At 39.4% G+C, this 19854-nt stretch overlaps 1 protein-coding gene across 3 annotated transcripts; it reads right to left on the bottom strand.

The window, feature by feature from the left end:
- Positions 1-5655: 5655 nt before the first annotated feature.
- Positions 5656-19484, bottom strand: NECAP1 (NECAP endocytosis associated 1). Of its 3 annotated transcripts, XR_004287040.1 has the most exons (9): positions 19309-19484; positions 13749-13849; positions 13489-13593; positions 12746-12827; positions 11825-11933; positions 11564-11744; positions 9252-9354; positions 6818-6970; positions 5734-5800 (listed from the first exon to the last, which is right to left on the bottom strand). XR_004287040.1 is itself a non-coding variant. In XM_032348884.1 (8 exons), exons 1-8 carry the CDS (start codon positions 19401-19403, stop codon positions 5704-5706), a joined length of 873 nt encoding a protein of 290 aa, XP_032204775.1. In that variant the 5' UTR covers positions 19404-19484; the 3' UTR covers positions 5656-5703. The 3 variants fall into 3 exon arrangements, 2 of the variants coding, with proteins under 2 accessions (XP_032204775.1, XP_032204776.1); XM_032348884.1 differs by lacking the exon at positions 6818-6970 and having other exon boundaries at positions 5656-5800; XM_032348885.1 differs by lacking the exons at positions 5734-5800; positions 6818-6970 and adding an exon at positions 7223-8925 and having other exon boundaries at positions 19309-19483.
- Between the last annotated feature and the right edge of the window lie 370 nt (positions 19485-19854).

Here is a 19854-nt window from a genome sequence, read left to right as displayed (position 1 = left end):
ATAGGAGGAAAGCTAGAAAATTCACAAATATATGAAGATTAACACATTCCTGAGCAACTAATATGTCAAAGAAATCAAACAGGAAACAAAAAAAATTTTAAACAAACAAAAACACAACATACCAAAACTTATGCAAGGCTACAAAAGTAATTCTAAAAGGTAAGTTTATAGTGATACAAGCTTACACCAAGAAAAAAGAAAGATCTCAAACAAATAACCTCACTTTACACCTCAAGGAACTAGAGAAAGAAACACAAAGCCCAAATTTAGTGCAAGGAATGAAATTACAAAGGTCAGAGTGAAGATAAATAAAACAGAAACCAGAAAAATGATAGAAAAGATCAACAAAACTAAGAGCTGGTGTTTTGAAAAGATATAATTAACAAGGCTAAGAAAAAAAGACTACTCAAATTTTAAGTAAAATCAAAAATGAAAGAGGAGACATTACATCTGGTACTACAGAAATACAGAGAATAATAAGAGATTACTATGAACAATTATATGTCAATAAACTGGATAACCTAGAAAAATGAACATTCCTGAGGAACATAGAGCCTATGAACACTGAATCAGTAAGTAACAAAAAATGTGAACAGATCAATAACAAGTATGGATTTTAAATCAGAAATCCAAAACCTACCAACAAAGAAAAGTCCAAAACCAGATGATTTTATGGAGAATTCCACCAAATGTGTAAAAAAAAATTAACACCAATCCTTCTCAAACTCTTGCAAAAAATTCAAGAGGAGAAAATACTCCCAAACTCATTTTACAAGGCTAACATTACCTTGATACCAGTGCCAGATAAAGATACAATAAGAAAATTACAGGCCAATATTCCTGATGAACACAGATACAAAGGTTCTCAACAGAATATTACCAGACTAAATTCAAAAGCACCTTAAAATCATCTTACACCATGATCAGGTGGGATTCAGCCCTGTTCAATGTATGCAATGTATGCAAATCATGAACCATCACATACCATATTAATAAAATGAAAGACAAAAAAATTACAGATCATCTCAATAGATATAGAAAAAACATCTGACAAAATACAACATCCTTTCATTATAAAAACTCTCAATAAATTGGGTTACAGAAGAACTATACCTCAGCATGAGATAGGCCATATATGTATGATAAGCCTACAGATAACATTCACAATAATGCAAAGTTGAAACCTTTTCCTCTAAGACCAGGAACAAGAAAAGAAATCCCACTCACCATTCCTATTAAACATAGTCCTGGAAGTCCAAGCTAAAGCAATCAGGCAAGAAAAAGAAATAAAAGTCATCCAAATCAAAGAAATAGTAAAACTGTCTCTGCAGATGATATGATTTTATATATAAAAAATCCTAGACTGCACCAAAAAAACTGTTAGAATTAATAAACCTATTCAGTATAGTGGCAAGTTACAAAATAAACATACAAAAATCAGTTGTATTTCTATATTAACAATGAAACAATTGAAAAAGTTATAAAGAAAACAATCCCATTCACAATAGCATCAAAAACAACAAAATACTTTAGGAATAAATTCAACGAAGAGGGTGAATTTCTACACACCAAACACTGCAACTTTGACGAAAGAAACTGAAAAGAAAAAAATGGAAAGATATACCCAGTGTTCATCAATTGAAAGAATAAATATTGTTAAAATGTCCACATTACCTAACCATCTAAGGAGATGCAATCTCTATCAAAATTCTCTATCTCTATCAAAATTCCAATAGCATCTTTCACAGAAATAGAAAAAACAATCCTAAAATTTGTATGGAACCACAAAAGTGCACTCCAAAGTAATGGCCGAAGCAATCTGGAGGAAAAGGACAAAGCCAATGGCATTATAGTTCCTGATTTTAAAGTACTCTACAAAGCTATAGTATTTAAAACAGTATAGTAATGGCATAAAAACAGACATAAAAACCAATGGAACATAACAGAGAGCCCAGAAATAAACCCCTGCATTTATCTGACCAGGGCGCCAAGAACACTCATTGAGAAAAGAACAGTGACTTTAACAAATGCTGTTCAGAAAACTGGATTACCACATGCAGAAAAATGAAATTGGACCCCAGATCTTACAGCACTCTTAAAAATTAACTCAAAATAGGTTAAAGACTTAAATGTAAGATCTGATACAGTAAAACTCCTGTAAGAAAACAGGGAGGAAACTCCCTGGCATTGGTCTTGGCAATGATTTTTTAGATACGACCTCAAGTGTAGAAGCAACAACAGTAAAAATCGTTCAGTGGAACTTCGTCAAACTAAAAAGCTTCTGCACAAGAGAAACATTTTAAAAAATGAAGATGGGGCACCTGGGTGGCTCAATTGGTCACACATCTGCCTTTGGCTCAGATCATGATCTTGGGATCCTAGGATGGAGCCCCACATCAGGATCCCTGCTCAGCAGAAAGTCTGCTTCTCCCTCACCCTCTGCCCCTCACCCCCTCCAACTCCTGTTCTCTCTCTCTCTCTCAATAAAGAAAATCTTTTTTAAAAAATGAAGACAACCTATGGAATGGGAAAAAGTATTTACAAACTATATTTGAGAAACTATATTACCCAAAATATATAAAAACTCCTACAACTCAGTAACAAACAATGAAATTAAAATTGGGCAGAGAAACTAGATATATTTTTCCAAGAAAGACATAAAATGGCTGGCAGCTCTTTTTTCTTTCATTTACAAAAGGTAGGTTATGTTTATTTAGAACCATAAGCAGTCAACTGTTTCAGTGTGACTCAAGATCACAAAGATACCATTTCTACTTTACTCCATTCCAAGCCCTATGGTGGGCCCAGACTGGCAGGAGTGATGCTTGGGGCCCATTCACATAAAAACATACTCAACATCAGTCATCATCAGGGAAATGCAAAGAAAAACCACAATGAAATATCAACTCACACCTTTTAGAATGGCTGTTGTTAAGATGACAAGAGATAACAAGTGCTGGCAAGGATGTGGAGAAAAGGGAACCCTTCTACACTATTGACAGAAAGACTAATTAGTACAGCACTATTGAAAACAGTACAGAGGTCCCTCAAAACACTAAAAGTAAAACTGCCAAATGATCCACTTCTAGGTATACACCCAAAAGTAATGTAAATAGGGAATCAAAAACCTATAAGCACTCCCATGTTTATTGCAGCATTGCTCACAAAGGCCAAAATATAGAAACAACCTGTGTTCACTTATGATTAAAAAAGATATACGTGTTTTTATATATGTATGCAACAATGTAGAATGACCTTGAAGGGCAATGCTAAATGAGATAAGTCAGACAGAGAAAGACAAATATTATATGTTATTACTTATATATGAAATTGAAAAAAGCCAAACTCATGAAACAAAGAGTAGATTGGTGGTTACCAGGCACTAGGTGGTGGGGGGTTGGTGAGATGAGGTTTAAGGGTACAAACCTGAAACCAGTAGATAAGTCAGTCCTGGAGGCCTAACCCACAGCATGGTGATTATACACAATACTGCATTATAAATTTCAAAAAGGTAAGAGACTAGATCTTAATTGTTCTCACCAGAAAAAGAAATAAGTATCAAATAAATATGATAAATTTGTGATGTCAACTAGAAGTGTTAGCTTCTAGGGGCACCTGGGTGCCTCAGTTTATTAAGCAACTGACTCTTGGTTTCAGATCAAGTCATGATCTCAGGATCCTGAGGTCAAGCCCTGCACCAGGCTCCACGCTCAGCAGAGTCTGCTCAAAATGCCACCTCCCCCAGAGGCCATAAGCCTTCTCTTTCTAAAATAAGTAAAATCTTAAAAAAAAAAAAAAAAAAAAAGGTGTTAGCAACACAACGGTGGTACTCCTATTAAAATATATAAATGTATCAAATGAATATGTTGTATTCCCAAATTTTCTTTTAAAAAAGAAAGGAAGTCACATCACTTTACCCTTATACTTACCATTTCATTGCATACCCTGATACTGAGAATTAGAAACTAAGCCACCAAGCAGCAGTAGTAGTAGTACCGCGTGCCAGACCCTGTCCTGAGCACTTTAAAATTTTGTCACAATAACCTAGTAAGGTAGGAACTATTATCCTCATACTGCACATGAGGAAATTAAGGCAAAAAATGTTAAGTAACTTGTCCAAAGTTAAAAAGCCAGTAAGTGGCAAAGCAAAATTTTGTACGGCAATTTGTTCCCTCCCAAATCCATGCTATAACCATTACTACACTTTATAAACATTACTACACTTTACTACCTATTAAACATCTATTTTGATGGGGGGTTATTAAAATTAAGTATATTCCCCATTCAAATATTTATTTAAGTATTAAAGTCTAAAGAAATTCTAATTCTCTACTTCATTTTCTGCCTACCTAAACATCAATTTTTCTACATTCCCAACAAAATTTACATCAAAAGCATGTTTAGACTCCATAAATATGTCTCTTGAGTCTTTCTTTTATGTCTTTCTTTTTAAATTTACCTTCTCAGTCACCAGGACATTTGTGCAATATTTCTTACAGTTGGGCTAGAGTTGCTAGAGGGAGCTCGCCCTCTAGTGGTCCCATACTGATATGCAGTCAGATTAAGCATTTCACAGAAAGTGCTCCAACACCTTTTTTCCTATTACAGGTTCTGTGGTAGAGCACATATAAGAAAAAGGAAAGTATTAAAAAGCAAGTAATCCTGGGGCGCCTGGGTGGCTCGGTGGGTTAAGCCGCTGCCTTCGGCTCAGGTCATGATCTCAGGGCCCTAGGATCAAGTCCCGCATCAGGGCTCTCTGCTCAGCAGGGGGCCTGCTTCCCTTCCTCTCTCTCTGTGATCTCTTCCCTTCCTCTGTCCTACTGTGATCTCTCTCTGTCAAATAAATAAATAAAATCTTTAAAAAAATTAAAAAAATAAAATAAAAAATAAAAATAAAAAGCAAGTAATCCACAATGGGTTTTAATGCATTATTGTATTTAATTGAGGGGATGACACTGTCCTCAGACTGGTAAGGCAGAATGAGGTCACCACGGACAATTATTTAACTCCCGGCTCCAAAATAGGCAATTCAAATACAGCAGAGCTTTTTTTTTTTTTTTTTTTTAAGTTTTGTTTTTTTGTTTTTTTTTTTTTTAATTTGACAGAAAGAAACACAGCAAGAGAGGGAACACAAGCTGGCGGAGCGGGAGAGTGAGAAGCAGGCTCCCCACTGATCAAGGAGCTCCACGTGGGGCTCGATCTCACATGAGATCATGACCTGAACCAAAGGCAGACACTTAACAACTGAGCCACCCAGGCATCCCTATAGCAGAGCTTTTTAAAAAACCTACTACCCTTGTACCTTATCTTTCAAAAGGGGCCTGAAAATAACTATTGCAAAATCTGAAATAAATGTTAAGCCATAAAATTTCTGTGAAAACAATCATAAGGCTACATATATCCTCCAGGCTTAAGGGACCTGGAAGTAAAGATAAAGCTCTTCATTTGCCCTTTCCTTCTCTAAAGAATATGTGATTGATGGGGAGCTCCTGAATAGGAGTCCCCTAGTCACAAACCTTATGTATTCCCTTCATGTACAGTTAAGAGGCAATAACAGAAATGGATTTTTTAGAAGCTAGAAAATAACTAAAACATAGCCAAAGTGCAATGTAATCTTAGACAATTATAATAATCAAAATGAGACAGTAAGATACCAAACCTACCCACAGCTGTGCTTTACAGTATTGTTTTTCTTCTCTCAGGTCATAGGCAAAGTACCAAAGTAAAATTTTTCTTCATCACTGTTTTCCGATTCCTAATACTGGCGGACTCTGGAGTACATAAATGAGATTTTCTCCAACTATGACAAAGCGAGAAGAAATACTTATGTCGTGTAGCACAGAACAACCCTGAGAATAAGTAAAAGAAGTAAAACCCCCAATTTACGGATTTCTAGTCCTTCTTCACTGAAATCACTGTTAATTTAACAAGTATTTAATGAGTATCAACTACATAAAAAGGTATATGGGAAGTACGGTAAAGCATTTAAAAATGAAGACATGGTCATTGTATTCAAAGAGTTTACAAACCAGTACGAATTTCAACAGCAACCCAAACAAAGCAAGGGAGATCATTTTTCAGACTGGGAGGATAGGTGACATTTCATGAAGTAGCATTTACATGAGCTTTATGAAATGCAAAGGATTTCAACAGACAGAAAGGTATTCTAGGCGGAGGGAATTTTAGCAAGCGTTCAGTGCTCATGGTGCTTGCTAATGGCATCTGAAGAATGACCAGTCCCCTAGTTCCAGGAGCATACTAGGGGTGGAAGGGAAAACAGAGTTGAGGATGAAATGGTACTATGGACTTTATTCCATACACAAAGGAAAATCATTAAAGACAATGAGCTGGGGAAGAAAGGGCATCAGCAGGGCTCAGGGAGGAAGATGATTCTGGTGGTAACAGGTAAGTTGAACTGGAGCTGGAGGAAAAGAAAGCTAGAGGCAAGCCAACAGCCTAGAAGGTCATCAGAATGGAGGAAGTGGAGTAATAAAAGTTCATACAACTGTGAAGGTAGATACAAATGTATAACTGAAGGGAATAAGCTAAAAAAAAAAACAAAAACAAACAAACAAAAAAAAAACACTAATTGTCCACATTTTTCCCCAAATAAAACCTGAGATTTAGGATACACTTCTATCAATGACAGTGCCTCACCACCTCAAGTAATGCTAAGAAAGGCCATGGTTAGGAGAGCCATCCAGGATCTACTCTAGGAAAGCAAATGGAGGAGCTGCAGCAGAACCTCTGGAGGGAGAAGCATGTTACTTTATTTAAAAAAAAAAAAAAAGCAAACACATATGTCATTTTGATTCACCTTCTGTGAGAATCACTGAATGAGAACTCCCAAATTCCTTCTGACTTCCCGTCTATGGCCTTGACTTTGGTTCCATCTCATACACTGATTCCCCTTCATTTATGCTGCTTATGGTTCTCCGATGTGAGAGGTGGCCTAGACCATGATGATAATCTGAAGCAAAGGAAATGAACTATTCCAGCAAATAATTCATATGATCTCTACAAGGAGTGCTCTGTGGGTTTTGAACCATTAGGGCAGAAGTCTAACCTGAATTTAAAAAGGCAGAACTTAACCTGAATCTACCTCTTGAAAAGAGTAATAGATATAAAATATCTGTTTATTACCTACTGGCCCATTTATACTGGGTCAGTTAAATTAAAAAGGCACTGAAATAGACAAATTAAAAGATAAAGGAGACACTACCTTTTTCCACACTTTTAATTACCATTATTGCACCAATACAGCATATGCTTTATATACATATATTTTAAATTTCATTTTTCAATTTTTCAGCAATTCAAATACATAATATATTATCATCTTGAGAATACAAAGAACACAACATGGAGGAAGATTGAGAAAATAGGTTCCCAGCAGTTAGTCACTAGTGATTCTATATAACTTCCCATTTAGTGTTTTCTATTGGAATTTTAAAATGTCCTGCCATGGCTCTGTAAGAATAGAGCTGCCTGGAACGGGAGGCAATGAAAAAAAATGGACCCAAAGCTAAAAAGAGTCAGGAAGGAAATGCAGGAGAGAGAATATATTTTGAAACTAAATATAAGACTCCCTTCGGCCAGAGTGTACACATCCAAAGAAGTGCTAAGGGAAGAAATGACATCCTCCCATTTCATCCTCAAAACTGCCGGTTAACAAAATAGATAGTGCCCGTTCATCCAAGAAAGGGAACTCTCTTCACAGCATCATAAAAGGAATGGTGGGGTAGAGGGAAGGGAAAGTGGAGGGAGAGTAACTTGCTTCTGAGATACCCCAGGTTTATCAAGGCCATCACTCGGGCAAACCTATCACAGCCTGCGCCGTGGACTCTCTGACTTCCTTCATAGATGGTGATGTAGGTAATAGCAGCTTTCTACGGAAGAGCTAGATGGACTGAAAAATAAATGTTTATGGGAAGGGGCCAGATACCCAGGCAGCAAGGCAATATGGGTCCTGAAAGAGAGCTACATGCTTTCAACCCCTCTGCTCTACATATCCGGTTAAAAACTCTAAACCCTTCAACTTCAGGTCAAATAATGGGGCAAATACAAAGTAATGCCACACTTCAAATGCAGCAACTAGATGGAGCTGCAAGAAAGTAAACGCTTCTCTACAACGTAACTTGGGAAACATGGCCCCTTGAACCTCCCTCATCCAAGAGACACCCACTGATCAAAGATGTTGCACTATTCAGCAAACAAAGAACAGTGAAAGTGCCACCAGCGAGACCCTCTGAGCATAGGAAGAAACATGTAAACACATGAGAGGGTGACGGAGCTGCACCTGGCACTGGGTGTTCACTGAACAGAATAAGCCTGAAGGAGCATATATAACACTGACTCACAAACAGTTCTTCCTTCACACCTATCCCTATCAAAACTCAATTTGTAAACACTGAGGTCAGTCAGTCTACTGTTAGGGTCTTAGGTTAATGGAAAAGGAAATTTCAAAGTTTCTGTCTCTCCTGAAATTGCTAAATAGGGCACACAGGGTCATGAGATGATTCGGAAAGAAGGAAGAATTGAAAAGATGGGAGAAAAATTTTACAGATGGTAGATTTTGTCCCCCCTCCGCAAAGAGACCTGGCCTTCTGAGCCCTGCATAATCAGCCACAAGTATGGTGAGACCCATTATTCCCCTGCCTTAATAGTGAACAGGAGATAAGGGATACTTTCTTGGCTGTACAGCAAGTAACAACATAGGGAGTGACATAAACCAGCAATGGAGAAGCTATGAAAAAGATTGTCCAGTAATTTTGATTCTGGGGACAGTAGGAGTTCCTAGCTTCCCTCACAGATTGGTGCCCTCAAGTTCATTTTTTTTTTCTTCAAGTCTGTCCTTAATGTCCTGCCAATGCTATTCAGAACTGGACCCAGTTGGATGGCTGTGGTGCCTGGTTTGGAACAGAGCTGTAAGACAGGAGAAGAGAGAGAAAGCCAAAGGAATTAGGATAGCTACTCCATTCTTCATGTAATAGCTTCCAAGAAACTGCTGCCCAGACTTTCTGAAACTACACCTCGCAGAAATTCTACTTATCAAGTCTTGAGATATCCCACATCAAACATCATCCTACAACTCTCTTACCCCACCAACCCCCACACTTCCCTACTACTTTACCTAGAATTCCTGCCGAAGACTCTATGACCTGCAAATGCCCTGCTTTCCCAGATCAAGACTTCGTTTAACTGTAACATATCCTCTGACTGAGAGTATGGTGGTTTCATGAGGTTCATACCTGGATGCAGTGCTAAAGTCTCCCCACAGGTCATTGTTTGCAGAAACTGGAGCTGATGCTGGTGTCGTGACAGGAGCAGGAGAATCCAAATCTAAAAGGATATCTGAATACACAGTAAAGAGAAGAGAAAGAAAAGGGAAAACATAATAAAAATCTTAGTAATAAAAACTTATGCTCACACAAATCTACACACAAATGTTCACTGCAGCTTAATCTGTAATAGTCAAAAACAGAAGACAACCCAGATGTCTTTCCATGGGTGAAGGTTAAACATACTGTAGTACTTCCATACCATGAACTACTACCCAACAACAGAGAAACTACTGACAGACACAACTTGGATGAATCTCAAGGGAAGTATACTGAGTGGAAAAAGCCAATCCCCAAAAGTTATGTCCTCTATGACTCCACTTACATAACATTCACAGAAGTGACAAAATTATAGAGAGAGAAAAGAAATTAGTGATTGCCTAGGGTTAGTGAGGGGGTGTGAGGCAGGACACAGGAGGCAGATGCAGTTATAAACAGATGACATGAGGGATCCTTGTCCTGATGGAGCTTGTCTGTATCCTAACCATGGTGATGGATCCAGGAACCTACCCAAAATAAAAGTGCGTTGAACTAAAAACACACATATACACACAAATGAGAACACGTAAATCTGATGAAATCTAAATAAGATCAGTAGATGGTATCAATGTCAACTTCCTGGTGGTATCTGACTTTGATTTTGCAAATGTTACCATTTAGGGGAACTGAGTAAAGGGTACACAGGATTTCTTTGTGTTATTTTTTATAACTGCATGTGAACCTATGATTATCTTAAAATAAATAGCATAATTCAAAAAAATTTAAAGTAAACTTTAGACATTATACCCAGTGCCTTCTGGAGACACTTATGAAAAGATGTAGGTTATAACCATTTTTACGTCAAAATTTCAAAAGAAGCTTACTCTTAGCAATCAATGATATGAATGCTCTACATCCTGTAATTCAATAAGTTAAAACTACAGATTCTAATACCTGCTTCTCTAATCTTTGGAAAATTGCTTCCCGAGTTCTAATGTTCCTATTCTTTTTTTGGAGAAGGGTTGACATTTACTTATTTATTTATTTATTTTTAAAGATTTTTATTTATTTATTTGAGAGAGATCACAAGTAGGCGGGGGGGTGGGGGGAAGCAGGCTCCCCCACTGAGCAGAGAGCCTGATGTGGGGCTCAATCCCAGGACCCTGAGATCATGATCTGAGCCGAAGGCAGAGGCTTAACCCACTGAGCTACCCAGGCGCCCCTAATGTTCCCATTCTTGAAATGGAAAAACTCCATATACTCTTTTTCCCCTCAGATAATACGGAAGAGTGAAAATGTATTCATACACCCAGATGCTGTCTAATTTTCTCCCAAATGCCTTTGGGAAGAAACGAAAGATTAAAAAATAACATTTACTGAATGGCTGCAATTTTCAAAGAACTATGCTAGGTGGTGTCACATCATTTCTCCTTTATAATCCTTGGGTAATTCTAAATCTCCCTTTTGCAGTTAAGGATATTGAGACGGGATGCCTGGGTAGCTCAGTCAGTTAAGCATCTGGTTTCAGCTCATGTCATGATCCCGGGGTGCTGGGACTGAGCCCTACACTGGGCTCCCTGCTCAACAGGAAGTCTGCTTCTCCCTCTTACTCTGCCCTTTCCCCCCATCTACACTTTCTCTCTCAAATAGGATTTTTTTTTTTTTTTTAAGATTTATTTATTTGACACAGAGAGAGAAGAGAGCACACAAGCACCAAGTCGGGGGAGCAGGAGGCAAAGGGAGAGGGAGACACAGGCTCCCTGCTGAGCAGAGAGCCAGATGCAGGGCTCAATCCCAGTACCTGGGATCATGACCCAAGCTGAAGGCAGATGCTTAACCAACTGAGCCACCCAAGCACCCCTCAAATAAAATCTTTAAGAAGCAAAAAAGAATACTGAGACTCAAAAATGTAAATAATGTTACTAAACACATTCAGATATAAAATAGCAGAGCTATGACCAAAATCTTACTCCATCTGACTCTCAGACCTACTAGCATCTCACCAAGGTATAATGAAGAAAACAGTCACTAAATCTACTCATTTTCCAACAAAGAACCTGCCAAATATCATGACTCTCGGTTCACTGGAAAAGCTTTAATTCCTTATTAGAGGCTGCCAGAATCACCGTGTCAGTACCAAGTGCCATTTAACAGCAAAAACATCAAGATACTCCTTGACAAACAGATGCTACCCAATCAAAACCTAAGATATGATGATTTCTCAAAGTTATGAAGAGATTTACCTGCATCACTACCTCCATGGTTAGATTTTGGAATGGGTGGTGGAGTGACATGATTGCTGATGGCAACGGAGGACGGTGGGGGAATAGTGACTTTGCCTCCAGGTGGGGGTGGGAGCAAGCTTAGGCCCCCAGCCCCTGTAGTCTTGGGCTTAGAAGCACCTCCTTTCTTAGTTGTAATGTTCTACATAGAGAAAACAGAGAAGAAAAAGTCACAAGCTTACTACAAAAATACAGGGAGTAGGGGAAAGAAAGCATACTCACCCCAATACTCAATTTGATGGTCTGTCCTTCCTTGAAGCCCAGATCCAACTTGGGACGATTATCCATGTCCTGAGATTCTTTGGATATCTCAGATTCCTGCTTTACCCACCTAAAAGAGTAAATTATGTTAATCTGAGATTACCTGAGAGTCTGGCACACAAACCTGAGTGTAACTAACTTATAGGAGACAGGATTCTAGAAAGCAGAGTGAGGGAATATGAAGAATGAAGAAAGAAAGGAAGAAAAGCCATGAAAGAGGGCAACAGCGTTCAGTGGCACTGAGGAGCCACACAGAATACATGTTTAACTTGTCCCTCCAAGGACAGCATTTAGCTGCCAATTCCCATCCTCCATGGTTGAGCGCTGCCCCTGAGGGAGTGTTAATTCCTCAGTCCTTCCAGGCTGCATTCCTGTGCCAAGTGAGTGGACTTCCACAGTTTCAGAGTTCTGAGGCAGAAGAGCAGAGTTGTGCCTACGCCTGCCCTTGAAGTAGGGAGGAGATGGTGTGCATGATGCTACCCACCACAGCTGTGCCAAAACCAGGCAGGAGGAAGAAATGTTGAAACAGACATAAAACATGTCAGCTACACAAAGTAACAAAACTGCCCCACAACTCCCCACTATCTCCCATACAGTCCTGCTATTATTATATGCCTCCCTTAGCCACTTAAAAGCACAAGTCCCCAGAGACATAAGCAAAAGCATCTCAAAATACCGTACAAGGGACCAAAAACATGTTCCAGGTTTTAAGGAAAGGATAGAGCAAATACAAAGATAATGTAAGCAAATGGAAAGATTCCAATTCATAATGCACTAGTTTACCAAAAACAGAAATCAGAAGGTAAAAGAGTGTCCATTCAACTGAAAAGGAGCACATCCAAAACCTTTTAACCAGGTAACTAAAGGTCAAATTTCACTCACTTGAAGTGATCTTGCAAGGAGACATTAAAGTCAAAGGCATCACCCCGATCTGTGAACCCAATGCCAATGAAAGCACTACGCCCTGTAAAAAAGACAGGAATATTCTCAATAGGAAGTACCCCTTGGGGAAAATTCCACCCAGTGAAAAGTCCGGAACATGAAACACTTTCTCACAGCCCAGGGGTCCACAATTTACATATAGCCCAAGGGCCAAATGCTGCCATCACTTGTCTTTATAAGTAACATTTTTACTTGAACACAGCTACACCAATTTGTTTACACATTATACGGCTGCTTTCACAATACATCAGCAGAATTAAGTAACCACAGTTGAGAACAAAATCTAACTGCATCCTAACAAAACGTTAGGACAACCTCTGATAGAGACTACAGAGAAAAGATAGAGAATGACTGCCCTAACATAGATGATTTAAGAAAGTCCCACCAAAACCCACCACAAACAATGAGTGAATGGGCAATATATGTTAATTCTTTGGTTAGTTAGACACTTTGATTGATTTACGTCTACCTATAAATCACAGTGTCCTGAACTTGTGTTCATATCTATTACTAATAACATGCTAATCCTTGTCCTTGCTTTTAGCAACTAGAGTTAACTATGAAGAAAGGAGAGGACAAATTTAGTAAACTAAAGAGAGATAAATGCAATTAGGACACACTTTCATTGAAGTGCATTACCTATTTTCCTACTATCATCCCATTCAAAATACCAGATTCCTTACCAGTACCATCCTGGATCCGGATTACAAAGTAGCGGCTGGAATCTGTCACTGTCTCCACAGCAATACCAGGATATTGTTCTACTGGTGCCTGAGCAAAGAGCTCCCCTGACAGGTAAGAAAAAGACTTCTTTGGGCAAAGGAAGCAAAAATCTAAAACTCCAGTTAACAAATATTTCCATTCCAATCCCTAACTTAAATGTACTTATAAATGCAGCAAACCAATACTCTTAATACGTCAGAGAGTCACCAGCACAGATTACCTGAAACTTTATCCTCAAGTTTGATGTAAGCGATCTTCCCTTTTGAAGTGATTCGGAGGCGACCAGTCCAATCAGGCTGGTCTAATTTCCAGTCAGATGCCCTAGAATAGGAAAATAGGAAGTCTCAGGTCCATGTCTTTAATTACTAAAAACCTACACAAATCATTTGTCACCGCTCTATTTTGCTGTCCTGAGCTTATTCTTTCTACCTATTAAATAATCAATAAGAATAACTCATGACCCCTCTACATATATGTCTCATTATACATATAGCCCACAGCAAACAAGTCCTTACTATGTAAGGATTATCCAATAAGCATCAATAAAACATATAAAGTACAAATACAAGCAATTTTTTAAAATTCTCATAATAATACCATTTCCCTACTGCAGATAATAATTTATTTAACAGTATTTTACCAATCAGGTAACAACAAAGTCTACTAAATAAATCATATTGGTAATAGAACCCTTCCCAAATCCCTAAATGTATCATCATCTTTCACTGAATTCAACCAATATTTACAGAGTGTCTATTAAGTCACAGGCACTATTCTGAGCACTTGGGATACAACACTGAATGAACAAAACAAAGACTTCTACCCTCATGATGTTTACAATGTAACAGAAAACAAGTAATAAAAGAAAACATAAAAAATAAGCAATATAAATAGTATCTCAGAAGATGGTAAGTGCTACAGTAAAAAAGAAAATGCAGAGGCAGAAAAGGGAAACTGGGAGGGTAGTGGGAGAATAAACAGGTTGTAACATTCAAGAAGGTAGTTGGGGAGACCTTATTAACAAAGCGAAAAGTGAGCAAAAATGTGAAGGAAGCAAGAAAGTTACCCATGCAGATATTGGAGGAAGGGGGCAATTCCTGGACTAGAACAATTAGTCAACAGGTGCTGAGATGGGAGTGTGTCTGGAATGTCTGCCCTCAAAAAAAGGAAGCTGCTACAGTAAGAAAAAAATAAATTAAGAGATGAAGTGGGAGAGGTAACAGAGGGCCAAATTTTATAGGCCTTGTAAGAACTTTGGCATTCACTCTGAGTGAAGAAGCCATTACAGGTTTTAAGCAGAGGTGATACATGATCATGATCTTCCTTTTATTTTATTTGTTTTAAGAAAGTAGCTGTTTTTTTAAAAGACTTAACTTACTTGAGAGAGAGGTGAAGGGAAGAAGAAAAATCTCAAGCAGAGACTTCCCGCTGAAATGTGGAGCCAGACACATGGCGCAATCTCATGACCCTGAGATGACCACAAACCGGAGCCAAAATCAAGAGTTAGATGCTTAACCTACTGAGCCATCTAGGCACCCCAATCTTCCTTTTATTTTAAAAGGATTACTTTGTCTGTTGTGTGTAGAAGCAACGTAAGTGACGAAGCATGGGGATTAGTTAAGAGAGTACTGCAGTAATCTAGGAGTCATAATGGTGACTAGGAAGATGGGGCAGCAGAAGTGGCTACATTTTGGATATATTTAAAGCAAAGAAGAAGGATTTTCTAATGGATTTAATGTGAGGTAGAAGGAAAGAGAAAAGGCAAGGATGACTCTAAAGATTTTAGCCTGAGCAACGGAGCTGCCAATAACGGAGATAGACTACAGGTAGAGCAACGTCTGGGAAGAAAGATCAGGAGTTCAGTTTTGAATATGTAGAGTTTAAGATAGTAGGGGCGCCTGGGTGGCTCAGTGGGTTAAGCCGCTGCCTTCGGCTCAGGTCATGATCTCAGGGTCCTGGGATCGAGTCCCGCATGGGGCTCTCTGCTCAGCAGGGAGCCTGCTTCCCTCTCTCTCTCTCTGCCTGCCTCTCTGTCTACTTGTGGTTTCTCTCTGTCAAATAAATAAATAAAATCTTAAAAAAAAAAATTGTTTAAAGATAGCAAACAGATTTTCAAGCAAAGATACAGAGAAGGCATTTGAATATGAGTCTGGAGTTTAGGAAAGACAGGCTCAAGTACTTCAATCTGATCCAGAATGCAATGCTCTAAAGGTCCCTGTATTTTAATTTTTTTTAATATAGTCATTACTTCTTCTATCATGCCTCTATGAGCTAAACACAGTATACTGAATATATCAGAACATGCCTACCAGATGTGTTTCTTGGGACAAGTTCCTTGTCTTATTTATCTTGCGTGTCTAGTGGCCAATATTCAACAAATTTTCAATAAGTGAATGGATATCCCCAGCAGCAGTCTCCTTCAGCCCTGAGCCTTAGTTCCTTTCCCACTCCCAAGACCCAGCCTGAGGAACTCTTGGTTTCACTGGTCTTCTGAACTGACTTCAAATACTTTCATTCTCCTCGGTAATAAATCCTTACAGCAATCATATGGAACAGGCATGAAAAGCCTATTATCTCTGTCTCTCTAGGTGAAGAACAGTAACACAGTAAGTATATAATGCCTAACTTCAAAGTCCAGCGTTCTTCTTATTACCTTAAAACAGACTATTAAGCTTACTATTGATTTAGCTGAGGAGGAGGGTAGTGATAAATATAAAAATTTTTATAAGTTGGGATACTATTTCTTCATCATTTATAAGTTTCTCATAGACTAAAACTATCAGTGAAAGCCTGAGAAGCAACAGCTCACTCTAGGTGATCTTAGTCACACAAACCAAGTGACTCCTGCCTCCTAAAAAGCCCAGTTTTTCCTTTAATGGCAGCCTAAAGAAGTCATGCTTATAATGGAAAATGTGTTCTGTAAACAAGATTAGGCAGAGAAAAAGACATAAAAGTAATGTTTATCAAGCATCTATTACATGCCAGGCATTATGCTCACTCTTACGAAAATTGAGAGGATACTGCAAGGTATAAGTAGTATATCCATTTTTACAAATGAGGAAACCACAGTTCAAAAGAGTTAAGTGTCGGGCGCCTGGGTTGGCTCAGTCAGTTAAGCGTCTGCCTTTGGCTCAGGTCATGATCCCAGAATCCTAGGATCAAGCCCCATGTCAGGCTCCCTGCTCAGTGGGGAGTCTGCCTCTGCCTCTCCCTCTGCTGCTCCCCATGCTTGTACACTCTTTTTTTTTTTTTTAAAGATTTTATTTATTTATTCAACAGAGAGAGACAGCTACAGAGGGAACACGAGGAAGAGGGAGAGAGAGAAGCAGGCCTCCCACTGAGCAGGGAGCCCGATGTATTGCAATGAGGGGCTCAATCCTAGGACCCTGGGATCATGACCTGAGTGGAAGGCAGATACTCAACGACTGAGCCAACCAGGCACTCCTTGTGTGCTCTCTTGTTCTCTCTCTCTAAAACAAGTAAAATTAAAAAAAAAAAAAAAAAAGAGAGAGAGAGAGAGAGAGAGAGAGAGTTAAGTGTCTTGCCAAAAGCAAATAAATGGGAATCTCGATGCAAACTTAGTGCAGCTCTCTTCATTCATTATAGTAAGAGTGAATAATGATAAAATACCTTTTGGAGGATTACAAATGTCAATAATAAGCAGGAAAACATAGATAACAAGTAAAAGAGGAAAACTAAGAAACTGTTTTGATGCCTCACTGCTGTTAACGGACATAAGGATAAAAGGCTCTGGATAAACTAGGAAGTGAAGGTAGAGAATGCAGATGGGTGAAAGAAGGAAGGTCTTTAAAAAATCATAAAGCAGAAGAAAAAGAAGAGAAGCCCACTTTATGGTATATCCTATCCTCCAGGAAGTCTTAACTATTAAGTTGGGCTATTCCACCTTATTTAGCAGTTCAATCAATGCCAACTTATGCGATTAAGTATAACCTACTAATTTCTTCCACATTTAGAGTGCCCACCATGTGCCAGACACTATGGTAGACCCTGGTACTATAAAATTAGAAAAGAAGTTAGAAAAGAAAAAAGTTGTTCATAGCTAGTCTGGCAAAACAGATCGAGCAATCAATTACAATACAGAAGTAAGAGCACCCACTATGACAGAGATAAGCATAGGTGTTGTGGAAGCATGCAGAAAACATACTAAAGCCAGAATGAAAAGGTAAAGGGGAGCTTCCCAAAGAAGATATCCCTCAGCTGAGTCACACATATTACTACCTGTAACTACCATCAGAAAGCATGTAGAGGGGCGCCTGGGTGGCTCAGTGGATTAAGCCGCTGCCTTCGGCTCAGGTCATGATCTCAGTGTCCTGGGATCGAGCCCCGCATCGGGCTCTCTGCTCAGCAGGGAGCCTGCTTCTCTCTCTCTCTCTGCCTGCCTCTCTGCCTACTTGTGATCTCTCTCTCTGTCAAATAAATAAATAAAATCTTAAAAAATAAATAAATAAATATAAAAAAAATTTAAAAAAAAAAGAAAGCATGTAGATTCCTATTATGGTCAATTTGGAGTCTGATTGAAAGACTGGAATTAGGACTACCTCTTTGCCAAAAGGTACAACCCACAGGGTCTAATGCACAGGTCAGCAAGCACAAAGATACTGAGTGATGATGAACTGATGATGAATGCCTCTCCGGTAAAGAGGCAAAATAAAGGGAAGAGGAGGAGCACAACAGTCAAAGTAATAATAAATGCCAAGAGAAAAATCATGATGGTGATGTGGATCAGAGAACAATAAGAACAGCATCCTATCTATTTACATGCTGCTTTACTGTTTCCTATATTCTTTCACATTGTATTATTTCATTTAACCCTCCAAAAACTTCTGTGAGGTACATAACCAGAGCAGATTTTATTATCATTAACTTTTTTTCCCTATTTCACAGATGAGAAAACTAAAGCTTGGAAAAGCTAAGAGATTTATCTCAAATCATACAGCTGTTAAGTTGTCAGAGGTCATACTCATATTTCTTAGCATGTAATCCAGTTAACATGTTAACTCTTTCCACTGCATGACCTCATGACTTCCTACAGCATCCTCAGAACCTGTTATCGGATTACAAGGTGGTTAGTTAGCACTACAGAGAAAATGCTCCATTAACTCTGGAGAGAAAAAGCTATGGCAGAGGAAAAGGGGGGGGGGGTGTAGGAAAATAGAAAATACTATGTAATCATCAAGAAAACGTACTGAAAAGAAACAGAATGGACAACCAATGGAAAACCTATAATCCTAACCTTTGCCCACTAGCCAAAGAACTGAAAAGGAAAACCGAATGGTGGATGGTATTTGGTAGCAAGACTGACAACAGCACAGAAGATAAACTGTATCACCTACAGAATGGCCAACAATGACTATCCACAAAAGCGTACCGGGTACTGGTAATGGGTATGAGGGAGGACGGGAGGGGGTTTCGACAAGGGTGACAAACTGAAGGACGCAGGAAAGAACTAAAGATGACTGGCAATGGAGCAGGGACGATTGGATGTGGATGATGTGGAGCAGATGGGTAACCCAGAGGGGCCCAAGGGAGGAGGGGTGTGAAGATGCAGACGGTAATTTTTCTAAAAGCGGAGGAAACCAGGATGGCATTCCACAGTGGGGAAAGAACAGGAGGGCTGGGCCATAACAACCCAGGTGAGCAGGCTAACAAGGTGACAACCCAGAGGTGGCAGTGGCAAGGGACGTGCAGCGTGCTACCTGAGGAAGAAACTGTCATCCCCGACCCGGTATGCGTGTGCTGCAGTGCCTCGGGGTTAATACCTGTAACCGCGGTTGGAGGCCCGGGGAGGAATCCGGTAGACGCTAACGTCGGGCTTCACACACAGAACAGACTCGTACTCCAACTCGGCCGCCATCTTGGCTCTGCACTCCGCGCCACCGGGGGCGGGGCGTATGGAATGGGGGCGGACTGTTGGGGGCGAGGGAGGTGGGCTGTGCGCAACTTCCGCGTACGCTGCTTCCGCGCGATTTTAGTTGGGTTCCTGAGATTAACCTCCGGAGGTACCGGCTGGGGAAGCCATATTGAAACCTGGAAACCGTGAAGCTGCGCAGTTCGCCATCTTGGGTAATGGCAAAACGGCCTTTCCAGTGCGTGACCCACGTTATGGAAATCTCGATTCCCAAAGGTGATTAGGGAAAGCGCCATCTTGGGGCTGGAAGGGTCCTGCAGTACTTGGGGAGGAAGAGGACCATGTTGAAAACTGGGAGAATTTTTTTCTGACGAGAACCACTTTTTAACCAGTTTCCCGGCAGAAAAAGGGTAATTACCTGTTGGTAATCCCAAGTCAGTAAATACATGACTCATAG

This window comes from Mustela erminea, chromosome 6, assembly GCF_009829155.1.
Source record: "Mustela erminea isolate mMusErm1 chromosome 6, mMusErm1.Pri, whole genome shotgun sequence".
NCBI classification, from domain to species: Eukaryota; Metazoa; Chordata; class Mammalia; order Carnivora; family Mustelidae; genus Mustela; species Mustela erminea.
Note: the sequence above shows the minus strand (reverse complement) of the source record. Positions and strands in the feature narration are given on the sequence as shown.